The sequence below is a fragment of the Gossypium arboreum genome, chromosome 9 (genome assembly GCF_025698485.1).
Source record: "Gossypium arboreum isolate Shixiya-1 chromosome 9, ASM2569848v2, whole genome shotgun sequence".
Taxonomy (NCBI): Eukaryota; Viridiplantae; Streptophyta; class Magnoliopsida; order Malvales; family Malvaceae; genus Gossypium; species Gossypium arboreum.
Window position 1 is genome coordinate 89014490 of NC_069078.1, and position 13497 is coordinate 89027986.

General features: G+C 29.4%; 1 protein-coding gene across 1 annotated transcript; it reads left to right on the forward strand.

Moving 5' to 3' along the window:
* The first annotated feature begins 2690 nt into the window (after positions 1 to 2690).
* Positions 2691 to 4873, forward strand: LOC108455225 (protein BREAKING OF ASYMMETRY IN THE STOMATAL LINEAGE). The gene is made up of 4 exons (XM_017753810.2): positions 2691 to 2946; positions 3242 to 3543; positions 3893 to 3994; positions 4609 to 4873. Exons 1-4 carry the CDS (start codon positions 2862 to 2864, stop codon positions 4735 to 4737), a joined length of 618 nt encoding a protein of 205 aa, XP_017609299.2. The 5' UTR covers positions 2691 to 2861; the 3' UTR covers positions 4738 to 4873.
* Positions 4874 to 13497: the final 8624 nt, after the last annotated feature.

The following is a 13497-nucleotide window of genomic DNA, read 5'->3' on the forward strand; positions in this document are numbered from 1 at the left end:
ACTAATTTTAAATTTTAAAAAATTTAAAAGGTTTAAATGGAAAATTTTTCATTTTAGGGGGGGTTGGGGCCCCTACCAGCCTTCAGTAAATACACCCTTGCATTGAACTATTTGAAAATTTTTATTTAAGTCATTGGGTTGTTAAAATCATTATTGTATGACTTTCTTTTTTTGCACTGCTTACATCAGTCAAAAGCTCTCCTCCTTCTCTTTTTTAGTTCAGGTTTTTTTTTTATGGAACGGCTTTAAATGTTACGAATCTACAAACAAAAATTCAAACAACTTTCCTCTCAAATCTCCAACACTAACTATCAGATCAATTTGGATCTAAAATATGTTTCTCTACTCGTCGATGAGTACTGAGCGTAAAATCATTGCTTAGGGTTTACTAGTTGAGCTTTAAAAAAAAACTTCACAACTCAATGACTTAAATAAAAACTTTTGAATAGTTCAATAACTTAAATGAAAGCTTTCAAATAATTCAGCGACAAATTTGTAATTTTTTGAAGTTAAGTGATTAAAGATAAATTTATTAATAATTTAGTAACCTTAGGTATAGTTTACCTTTTAAAATAACGATGAACCATGACAAGTCCTATAAAAAAAGGGTAAACTACCATAGAACCACCTATGCTTCGTTTTGGGTTAATTATTTATTTTCTAATTAAATTATAGAGTAAATTTTTGAAGGTTATAATATGTTCAAATTCCATACTTTTATTTTTAGGAATTCAACCCCTTTACTTTTTGAATTTAAAAACTTAGGTCCATTTGTTAACATTGTTATAATTCTTTTATTAAATTTACTAGAACGACATTTTGAAATTAAAAAGAAATTCACTTGATATCCATGTAACAAAAAGATTACACCGTAATGGACCTAAATTTAATAAAGAAATTTAATGATGTTAACAATCCTTAAAAATGTCAGCATTTTAATAAAAAAACAAAGTGTTTAAACTAACTAATGGCATTATAAGAATCGAGGTGTCAAATTATGTCAAAATTAAATTATAAAAATTCAGTTTCATATTTACATTTAACTATTGCATTAAAGATAAAATTCCATCATAATCTTTTCATGTAAGAAACAAAGAAAAGAAAAAGGAAAGGACATCAGCCATATTAAGGCCTTCCCTAAACATGTCTATCATTTAAACTATGATGTTCAAATTACCCTTTTTTAATATTGTGCTATTACTTTTAAAATATTATTTTATTTTTAATTATTTTCCAATATTTATTGGCTTTTATTACAAATTAAATAGACCCTCATTTAATTAGTAAAATATATTATTTAATAAATTAAAAAATAAATATATAAAATCACGTGCAAACGCACCTAAAATCGAAAAAATATATTAGATAAACCATTTAATTAAAATTGAATTTTAAAATATATGGCATTATATTTTACATAATCAATTTTAAAGCTGATTAAAATTTTAAAAGTTTTAAATTAATATATTTACTCGTTATTTACAAATATATTAATTATATTTACCATTGTGTATTATGGAAATATTGAATACTTAACATTTTAAATTAATTTAAAACAAATTGTTAAAGCATTTCAATAATTTTACTTTTAAATAAATATAATATAATATTTATTTCTTCATGATATATATGGATATAAATTTTAACAATGTATTGTTAATTTAATTAACACGGACCATGAAACAATGGTAAATCAAGTATATTCTAAAGGAGAAAAATCAAGTTGTTGATCGTTTTACTAAGATGACTTGAAAAGGAATATGAATGTACAAGTGCTTGTAAGCCCACCGAGGAGCTCGTAGCTAGCCGACCTTGAGGATTGATAAAACCCTTCATTTATGATAGCTTAATATAGTTAATTTGCGTTTATTCAAAAAAAATAATTTATTATATTACATTTAATAGTTTAAATTATTGGCTATAATTATGGGTTCATTATAGAGAAAGAGATTTGTTTTACATTAAAACGTATTTAAATAGTTTAAATTTCTTTAGCTTTAATATTAATTGTGTACATATTTATATTTATTACTTTTCTTTTCTAAAATGGGTTGTAAATAAAATAACAATATTTTATATTCAAACGTATATTAATTATTACATATAATTTGTTTATGTATATATAAAAATTCCACGTTTATAGCTTAAATCTCACCTTTTTAACCTTTTTTTAAATAATTTGATTATATCTGTTTTTTTTATACAATGCCTAAGATTATTTATAGCCTCTCCCAATCCATGAATAGGAGTATTATGCACTTCAATACACTCGAATCCACTTCCTCTTATATTGACAACAATATCCATTCCAATCGAGTTAAAACTCAACCGACTCTCACATTTTTAACTTGAAATCTCTTACTTATTAGATTTATTTAAAGAAATCAATGAAAATATACTGTCAATCTATAAAAGTAAGTTAGTCAACATTAATAAATTAAAATTATTAGTTTCTTACAAGAAAAGTAAAGTTGTATGTAATTAAATGTTTGATTTTCTATGAAATTTTAGTAAGATATATACATTTTTCAATAATCACACAGGATTGTTAAAACTTCACTCAACTTTCCTTAAAAAAATATTTTTATAAATAGATATATAGGTGATTATAAAAAGAAAAAAATAAAATATTCTGTTAGTAATAAATATCTCTTTATGTTTCCCATTTATTCTTTTTAACCATTGCGTACAAAATCATAACCGGCCCTTATATTTATTATCATTCATTCAATGGCTTCTCCACTATAAACCCTCTGTCTCTCTCTCTCTCTCTCTCTCTCTGTTATTATTATTTCATTGCATCTTCTCTTTATATCTTTCAAATTCAAAACCCCTCAACCAAAGAAAATTTGAAAAAGACGATGTGTACTCCATCAATATTCACTATGCTCGTTAGATGGAGTGTTAGGGAGTTTGCTTCATGTTTCTTGGCTCGCAGATTCCCTGGTAATTTTCTTACGTAAAAAGTGATTTTTTTAATCTCTTTATGCTTCAGGTTTTTATTTTGATTATTTTTGCCTTCCATATTTATTGTATTTGTTATGTTTTTTTTTTCATACTTCTTGTCCTGTGATTTTTGTTTGTGTATCTTAAGGTTTCGGGGTTGAATACTTGCGATAGCATATTTTATGTTTTTAATGTATTTGCAGAAATTGATTTTTCGAGTTTACTTCCATAGTTATATTAAATTGATTGTGATAGTATATTTTATTGTGTTTTCAATGTATTCGGTGGATTGTAGAAGAGAAACTGGCAGAGATGAATCCGTCTCCGTCGTTGAAATATCCGATGAGACACATTGTCGCCGAAACGAAAGACAACACGGAAGATAGGAAGACTAGTGACAAAAATAGAAAACCGCGGAACCACAGTCGGACAATATCGAAAAGCATAGTTTCAGTGGACAATGAAAGCGAAAACTCGAGCTGGATATGTCTTCCTGATGAAGAATACATAGTTTTTTGCTTTAAAGAAGATGGAGCTTTTGATGTTATGATAGAATCGCACAAATCCGAAAGAAGTTCATGGCCAGTTAATAGAAAGGTTAATTATGTTCCTTTGATTACTTGAAGTATTCATGTCTGAAACCCGTTTCTAACAGATGCTTGGACATATGACATTCTAAGAACCGGGGTGAAAAAAACTCGGTTAAAAATAGCTCAGTTCTGGTTGACATGGCTTAATTGATTCACTGACCAAACCGACTAACCTAAGTCAGTTCAATTTTCAGTTAATATTTATAGGCGGTTAATTAAGCGCGTTTTCATTATTTTTTTTAGATGAACGGACCAAAAAGACAAATACCACACCTTTCTAAATACAGCAAAAAATCTAAATATATCTGTTTTGGACAAATACCTGTATCCGAACTAAACGATTTGTATTGGAACAGATTGATTCTACCAAGGACGCCAAAAGAGATGAGCTGAGCAGTGATGAAGGAAGATCAAATGAAGATGCGAGTGAAGGAGAGGCCAATGCTACTAAAGAACAGGTGAGGCTATGATTTCTTTGAAACATTTGTTTACGATTATTGACAAATTTTTCGAATATTTGGAGAATTATTTATAGGAAGTTGTTACGTTTAACGAAATTTAGCATAGTTTTGTACCCATAGAGGTCCAAAGATCATCTCCATGTTAGATACCTATGAGACTTGACTTTGAAGAAACCCTCAAATGTGTATCGTATGTGATGAGTTTTTGAAACGAGTTTATCCGATTTTCTCATCTATGCTCAAACTTATGTTTGAATATGTCGGAATTGCTTGGGTAGTGGAAATTTGCATAGTTTAGTATTCCTCAAAGAAGTCATTTTCCTGTTAGATAGCGACAAGGTTTGTCTTTCAAGAAATCTTTGACAAGTGTTGAATATAAGCATGTACCTAATGTGGGTTTACAATTTTTTTATATATATATTTTGAAAATCATGCTATATATGTGGTTGTTTAACTATTAGATAAGAAGTGAAAATTATCTTTGAAGAAATCCTCAAAGAGTGTTTACTAAATTTTTTTTAAATCTTTGGAGATTTTTGAATGTGCATTGAATACAAATATATATTTTTTAAAAGGAAAAATTCGGGTAACAGTTTTGGTTTTACATATAGGGTGATGAAAAAAGGGGCAGCATTTGTTGGGAAGTAGAGTTAGTTTCAGCTAGCTTAAAAAGATTAGAAGAATCAAGAGACTCGTATCAATCTGATGGTAGCACCGAATCTTTCACCTTTCCTGTGTAAGTGTGTAAAAAGAAATTTTTGTTTCTATTTGCTCGGATTTTCGAGGGGTGAGTGTCGGATATTTATGTATCCGATAATATTTGAACAAATCCGTTTTTGAATGTATTGAATATAGAACTATCTATTCTGTTTTAAACTCGATCAAATATTTTTAAACCCTAAAGGATATGAGAATCGAATACAAATATTTTAAAGAAAATGAAGAATGGAAACACATCTAACTTTATTTTTTGATGAATATTGTTACAGATTAGGATGGGAATCGATGGGAAGTCCTGTGAGAATGCCAATGCCAACATCAGAAGGCATTAGCAAAAGGAAGCACAAGACTCATTGTGTGCCAATGCCAACATTAGAAGGCAGTAGCACAAGGAAACTGACAATCAGAATCTAAAACATTGAAAAAACACACAATGAACTTTGTTCTTCCTTGTGCTAATAATGCCTTATGATGTTGGCATTGGCACACAATGTTCCTTGTTCTTCCTTGTGTTAGTGCCTTTGAGGTTTGCATTGGCTTAATACCTTTTGAAAGTCATTAGTGCAAGGAAGAATAAGGTCCATTGTGTGCCAATGCCAACATCATAAGGCGTTAGCACAAGGAAGAGCAAGGTCCATTGTGTGTTTTTTCAATGTTTTAGATTTTGATTATCATTTAAATTTTTGTCTAGTAGAAGATTTTAGGAAAATACTAGTAATTTATGTCTATTCTTTTACAAATGATAAAAAAATTATATAACAAATATATTTATAAAAAAATTTAAAACTATGCTGTTTTAGCATCAAATCTGCGTATTTTTTTTAAAATACTATTTTGATAATAATATTTCTTACTACTTTGTAAAAAGAATGAATTTTTATTGATAAATTCGAGTGCAATTAATTGTTAAGTTATACTTTTTGTATAATCAAGGTTTCTTTTATGCTCATTTTATGATCTATGAAAAATTTAGGAATATATTATTATATCTTTCAACAATGTCGTTTCCAAAATTCTTGCCTTCTCCTTTGGAAGTGTAATGTGCCTTACCATTATTTTTAATAATTAGTTAACTAGTTTGCTCAATACTTTCCATAGTGAGAAAAATCCAAGAGATTAGAAATGGATGGTTTTGACAAGAATGTCCAATACGGGTATGTATTTGATATTTGTATGTTCAATCTTTTAAAAAAAGAAGGAAAAAAAAAAAAGAGTTGAAGCAACATAGGATTCAAGACAGATTTTCGGAAAATGAGCTACCGAACTCGGGCTGTTTCATAGAGATTTTACTTATGCATATGAAAACATCCATGTACTTTTACTAGACAATTAAGAACACAAAAAAGAAGCCGTACAATAATACAATAGTGACGTATATAATAAGTAAAATTGGGTAATGCCAATGCATCACCAAGTTCGTTTTGAAAAAATGCTTCGAACTTATGAATCTTTATATCACTTTTCTCACGCTCCTTCGGATTTGAAAAGAAAGGATTGAAGATGTAGCCTTGAACTGACTGCAGCGGCAAGGGATTCTTCGTCTTGCTTCTCTTTGGCAGCACCGAAAGTGGCGTCGTAAGCTTGCCTTGCTTCTTCCATTTTCGGCATCTCCTTGTCATCTACATATCATTCTGTTTATACCAAAACCGAAACAAAATAGAAAAACCAAACTTAAAGCTCCGTTTGCTATTAATGTTGGAAAGTGCTTAAAATACGGATTAATTCTTTCGAGCAACTTCCCCTATCGGCAATTCCAAAAGAATAAAGAGCCATATATCGCAAAAACAGACCCTTATAAATGCTATTGCCAAGTAATGCACAACAAATATTTGGACCAATATTCTCTTCTACCATGTACAATTATTCGATAATTTCGAATGGTGCATTTTGCAATTAAACTATGTTACCTACATGATAATTTTTATCGGCATCACGTTGCAATCGAATTTTTTTAATACCGTTAAAGAAAAAGATTGAATTAAGTAATAGAATGATAGTTTAAGTACTAATTTAGGACTAAAAATAATTAAAGTGGTATAAATTGAGTATTTAAACATATTTTACATAATCAATTTTAAATATGGTTAAGTTATTAAAAGGTTTTAAATCAATATATTGACTCATTATTTAGAAATATATTAATTACATTTGCCTTTGTGTTATTGAAAATTAGAATACTTTAATTTTTAAATTAATTTGTTAAAGTATTCCAATAATTTTACTCTAAATAAACATAATACCATGTTTGTTTGTCCATGGCATATATGGATATAAGTTTTAATAATGTATTATTGAATTAATTAACACGAACCATAGAATAATGGCAAATTAAAAAAATTGTAAGGGAAAAAAATGGCCTTGCGGAAAGGAGTAGGAACCTGTAGTCGACCTTAGGATTGATAAGGTGAGTAACGCTTCATTTATGATAATTAATTCATGTTTATTCACCAAAGAAAATATATGTTATTATATTACATTTAATAGTGTTGTAGGCCAATTTTGACCTGTTTACAATCAAAACCAAATGACCCATTTAAATTGCCCGGGCCCAAATACAAATACCCAAAATTCAGTAACAACCAGACCCACTACCTAAACACTTAAAACCCAACACCAGCCCAAAACAGTGAAGCCCGATAGGCCCAAGACTCTAAAAAATTTTGGAAAGCCAGAAACCCTAGGGTTTCAAGGCGCATGTTCTATGTCTTGTGACCACTCAGCCCCCACGCGAGCTGCCAAACCACTTCCTCCTCTGCCCGAAACCTGGCACTGCCCATACTGTTTGCACCCCATGCCTCTGTCACCTCCATCGTGCCCATTCCCTGCAATCAGACAAGACAGAAGAAATAAAAAATAAGTGAAAAAGGGTTATAAAAACCCAAATCAAAAACTGTAAAAGGGTTCCCTTTTCTTTTCTTTTTTAGACAATTTGAAATACAAAAGAACAAAAGAAGTATCTCAATTCTATAATCAAAGTAGCAGTTTTAATTAGTACTAAAATACAAGCAAAATATCCAAACAACCAAGCATCGATATCAACACTAAGGTGATTTTCTTTTTTTTCTCTTCATTTCAGTATCGGCCTTCTATTTTATACGTATACATACCAAATAATATAATAAAATAATAAAACGAAAATAACAAAAAAAGAGAGAAAAAAAACTAACCTTTTCGATTTTCCTACCCTTTGGTAGCCGTGGCTGGCGATTGTCGATGACGGACCATGCCCTCCCCCACCGAAATCACTCACCCTCTCCCCTCTCTCCTTTTTTTTTTTTCCTTTCCCAGCTCCCAAATGATTTTTTTTCGATTTTAGGCTATTTATAGCCTCTAAAAAGCAACTGCTTTTGGCCTTAAAACTCGAGCATAAAAGCACGTCGTTTTGCCACAGGTCGGATCGACCGACCATTCCGACTAGGATCCACGTGTTTTTTTAAGGAAGGGGCTATTTGCGCAATCGGCCCCTCCACTTTTTTAGGCATTTACAATTAAGTTTTATATTTTAATTTGGCTTCAGAATTCTTCATGGTTTTCAATTTCGTCCCTCCGTGCTACGCTGCGTTTTGGACAACAGGGAATATTGCGTTTTTGGTCCCCACTATTTTCTCGCGTGTTCAAATAGGCCCTTTCTCTTTATTTTCTTTTTAAATCGACCCCACAACTTTGTTTTTAGTTTAATTTTAATCCTTTCTTCGTTTATTTTCATTTCTTTAGTAAATATTCTTGTTATTTTTACATTGTTATTATTATATATACATGTTTTAGTATATATGTATATGTATATATTTTTACGTATCGGCTTATTTTTATTATTTTATTTCAATATCTTTATTATATTTGTTTTTGGTATTTTAATAATATTATTATATTTATTATTATAATAGTATTTTTTTACGTACATAGATTTATATGTATAGTATTTTATTATGTTATATTGTTCTTTTTGTATTTTAATACCATCACTATTATCATTGTTAATATAGTATATGTTTTGTTATATACGTATATATTATGTGTATTTTGTATATATTATGTATATTATTATTTTATTATACATATTACGTATATATTAATATCGTATTATTCATGTATTTTATTATATATGTATATATCTTTAATATATATTTATATAAGTATATCTTCATGTAATATTAGTATTATTATTACTGTTAATACACCTTTAACATCGTAATTATGTGTGTACATATTATGTAAATGTTTTAATATTATATTATATGTATGTTTTATATATTATGAACATGTATTTTCAATATTATTAGTTATATTTTGTATATATTACTCTATGTACATATTTCCATATTACCCCATGTATATATATATTTTAAATTCTATTATATGTATATGTTTATTTTTATCATATTGTATATATATTATTATTGCATTTGTTTTATTCCTACTACATTTATCATTAATATTTGCACATATATTTTATTCTTGTATACACATTTTACATATAGTATTATTTTCAGTATATCATTATATTTATTACTATACCTTTGATTTTCACTATTATCACTTATCTTAATATTATTATGTTTATATTTCTCACGTATGCCACGTATATACATTTTCAATGTCCATTTTATTCATGTATATAATATGTATATATTTTAACATTGCAAGTTATATATTTATTATAGTATATACTTCTAACACTATTTCATTCGTGTATATATATATTATTTTACGTCGAGTTCTTAATTCTATTATTATGAATATACATTCATAGTTTTTATTTCGTGTTTGATACTATTATTATGCTTAATATATCGCATGCATTGTCATTATTCTTAATTGGCGTGTTATTTATATACCTTGACGTATTTCTAACCTTTATTTTTCTGTTGCTCGCCCATTTCGTATCATATCGCTATTCACTATTTTAAAAATATTTTATTCACGTTTTTTATTTTATTTATTCTAATAAACAAGGCAACATATCGATTTAACATTAAACCGCCGATTTCATCACTATGTTGGATGAATATCAGTCGACTCGTGTTAAAACGGTATGTCCTTCTCGAAAATCAAAAATTGAAAGTTCTCGTCTTTTCAATCGGATCACGATCAAATCTTATATTGAACTCGTATTTTTAAAAATCAAGACAACACATGTTTATAAGATACCAATTTTGGGCGTCGCGAGGGCGCTAATACCTTCCTCGCGCGTAACCGACTCCCGAACCCTAATTCTTCTCTGACTTTTAACGTAGACCTAAACTCGGCCTTCTTTTCATTTTAAAAAGAAATTTAATAGGTGTCCGATCACACCTAGGAAAAAAGATCGGTGGCGACTCCCTGTTTATTTAAAAATCAAATTTCAGTTTTCAAGTTTTCAATAGATCGCCACAATTAGCGACCGAAAGCTAAATTTTTTTTTATGTCGCTACAAATAATCTAAATGATTGGCTATAATAATGGGTTGATTATAAACTTATTTTACTAATTAAATTTCTTTAGCTTTAATAATAATCGTGTAAATAAAAAAAGAAATTATTTTAGATCTTAATTATTACATTTAATTTGTTTATAGCTTAAATGTCAGCCTTGAAATAACACAGCGCTGGAGTATAGTCCAACTAAAACCCCCATTTCCTTAAAACAATAACTAATTAATAATCCAAATATTTCCGGCTCTTAGAATCGGAAACGTTCAACGGTGGCCTGCAAATCACCACTACCTATTATCTCCTCCTCACTCTTTCTTCCCTTCACTATTGTTTTCCACGATTCAAATTTCTTGGGTTTTTCCTTGTAAGTTCCAGTACTAAGTACTTTGATTGCTGGTAATTGTTGATTCTGAAGATTAACTACTTGTAATATAGGTGTGTTTAAACTTAAAAAGGAGACTTACGTTTTAAGGGTTAAAGTTTGTTCATAGCTGGTGGTTTTTTTTATGATCGAATTACGCAAAACGTTTAGGCTTTTGTGTAGAAATATATATCTTTTAAATCCCTTTTCACTTTGTTTTTTAACAATATTGACTTTGTTTTCTATACATGGAGCTAATAGTTTGCTCAGACTCATGTTTGTATCCGATGTGGTTACTTTTTAAATATTTTTTTCAAGATTTTCTTCATATTTGTGTTGGGATATGCATGGGAAGAGTCAGAGCAGCATAGTTTTTTGCTGTCACTGGTGATAGCCTTGTGGTTTGTGTTACCAGAATTGACGTACCAAATGGTAAAAGATGGAGTGGAATTGGGTATCATTGAGTATTGAATTTGGATAGAAGATTCAAATTTGATATGCAGTTCACATGCTTCCTTTGGAAAGGTCCCTGCAGGGCCACAAAGAAGATTGTAACTGAGATGTTTCTTTTGTATTGTACAACATTCATCCTCTTGTCTTGTTTTTATCTTTTTTAGTGGAACTCCGAGTACTCCTTCATGGTTTTTATTGATAAATTTGGGTACAAATTATTGGACAAGTTATACTTTTTTTTTATTTTATATATAAGTAAGGCTTTCTTCATGTCACGTGACGATTTGAGAAATTATGACTATCTCTCCCAATACTATCAATCTTCAAAGTTCAAATTTGCCTTCTCTCTTAGGAGTGCAATGTGTCTTACCACTATACTTAATAATTAGTTTGCTCAATGCATTCCCTAGTGAGAAAAATTCGTCAAGAAGATAAATATTCTTTTCCTCCCTTAATCCTTCAGTTGCCAAAAGATGAGCCACTTGGTTACCCTACCTCTGAATATGTGAGAATATATACACAATTTTTAAATCTCTTCCTCAAAGAATTTAGATCTAAAATGTAAGCACTGATGCATGAATTGTCTTCCCTGTTTGCATGTAATTTCTTTATCACTGTAAGTGAATCGCCTTCGATCATCACCTCTTGAAACCCCAAATCAATGCCCAATCAGACTACTTGGAGACATCCAATAGCTTCCACAGCAAACCCCGTTGGCATGTGATTATTAATAATTGTTGTTAACAATCCCCGATTAAAATTTATCTTTATGAAAGCATTCTCTAGAGGCTTCCATCTTACAAGCTTAACTCTGGTAACAGGTAACAGTTTATTTAAGGCATCTAATTTTAATCCTTTCTATTATTGCTTGAGCATGATTTCAATCCCATCATGCATAGATTTATTTCGTTCAGTCCATAACACCCAAAGGTTCACCCTACCATCCTCCAAATCTGGTTAGATGAGGTAGAAAATAAATTATCAAGCCAATCCTGAAAAATAAGAACAAAGAATTCCATATGCTAGTAAATATTTAATTTGTTTCACACTTATAATGTAGTGATACAATCTCAAAATGAGTGCTCAAGAGTTTTCGGATCATTCAAACACGTTGAGCAAACGAGTGACTCTACTAATCTTATATTATAGAGGATAGAAATATAATTTCGAATCTCACCCTTTTAACTTGAAATCTTATGTTTTTGGCTAAATAACCTTATTAGATTTATTTTAAAAAATCAATGAAAATATACTATCAATCTATAAAGGAAGTTAGTTAATATTAATAAATTAAAATTATTAATTTCTTTTAAGAAAAGTAAAGTTTTAAGATAAAAGCGAATCTTATATAATTAAATGTTTGATTTTCTATGAGATTTTAGTAATATATATATATTACTAATCACACAAGATTGTTAAAACTTCACTCAACTTTCCTTAAAAAATATATATATTTTTATATGTAGATATATAGATTATTATAAAAGAAAAAAGAAAAAAACCAAATATTTTGATAGTAATAAATTATCTCTTTATGTTTCCTTTTATTCTTTTTAACCATTGCGTGCAAAATCATAACCCGCCCTTATATATATATATATATGATCATTCATGCAATGTCTTCTCCACTATAAACCCTCTCTCTCTCTCTCTCTCTCTCAGTTACAATTATTTCGTTGCATCTTCTCTTCATAGCTTTCAAATTCAAAATCCCTCAAAAAGAAAACCAAAGAAAATTCGAAAAAGAAAATGTTTACTCCATCGATATTAACTAGGCTTGTTAGATGGAGTGTTCAAGCATTTGCTTTCTGTTTCTTGGCTTGCACATTCGCCAGTAATTTTCTTACGTAAAAAAGTGTTTTTTTTCATGTATTTGTTGTGCTATGATTTTTGTTTGTGATGGTAGTTTTGTTTTGTCATTAACTATTTTGATGAGTAATTTAAATTCCTGACCATAATCCGATGTTTCGGGGTGGCTACAATATTCATTATAATTGATTGCCATAGCATATTTTATGTTTTTAATGTATTTGCTTAAATTGAATTTTTGAGGTTACTGCTATATTTATTGTAATTGATTGTGATGGTTTATTTTATTGTGTTTTCAATGTATTTGTTGAATTACAGAAGAGAAACCGGCAGAGATGAATCCGTCACCGTCGGTGAAACATTCGACAGGACACATTGTTTCCGAAACGAAAAACAATATGGGAGATAAGAAGATTAATGACAAAAATAGACGACAGCGGAACCACAGTTGGACAATGTCGAAAAGCATTGTTTCGGTGGACAAGGAAAGCGAAAACTCGAGCTGGATATGTCTTCCTGATGAAGAATATGTAGTTTTTTGTATTAAAGAAGACGGAGCTTATGATATTATGATAGAATCGAACAAATCAGAAGAATCAAATCAATCCAAAAAAAGTTCATGGTTGGTTAATAGAAAGGTTAATTAAATTCGTTTGACTTTTAATTATATTCCGGTTCACATCAGTTAACTGTTTCACTGACCAAACCGGCTAACGTAAGTGGGTTCAATTTTCAGTTAATATTTA

Coding starts and splice junctions, on each gene's coding strand:
- LOC108455225 (XM_017753810.2), top strand. CDS start 2,862: ATGTGTACTCCATCAATATTCACTATGCTCGTTAGATGGAGTGTTAGG. Junction 2,947..3,241: donor CTTGGCTCGCAGATTCCCTG/GTAATTTTCTTA, acceptor GGTGGATTGTAG/AAGAGAAACTGGCAGAGATG. Junction 3,544..3,892: donor CATGGCCAGTTAATAGAAAG/GTTAATTATGTT, acceptor GTATTGGAACAG/ATTGATTCTACCAAGGACGC.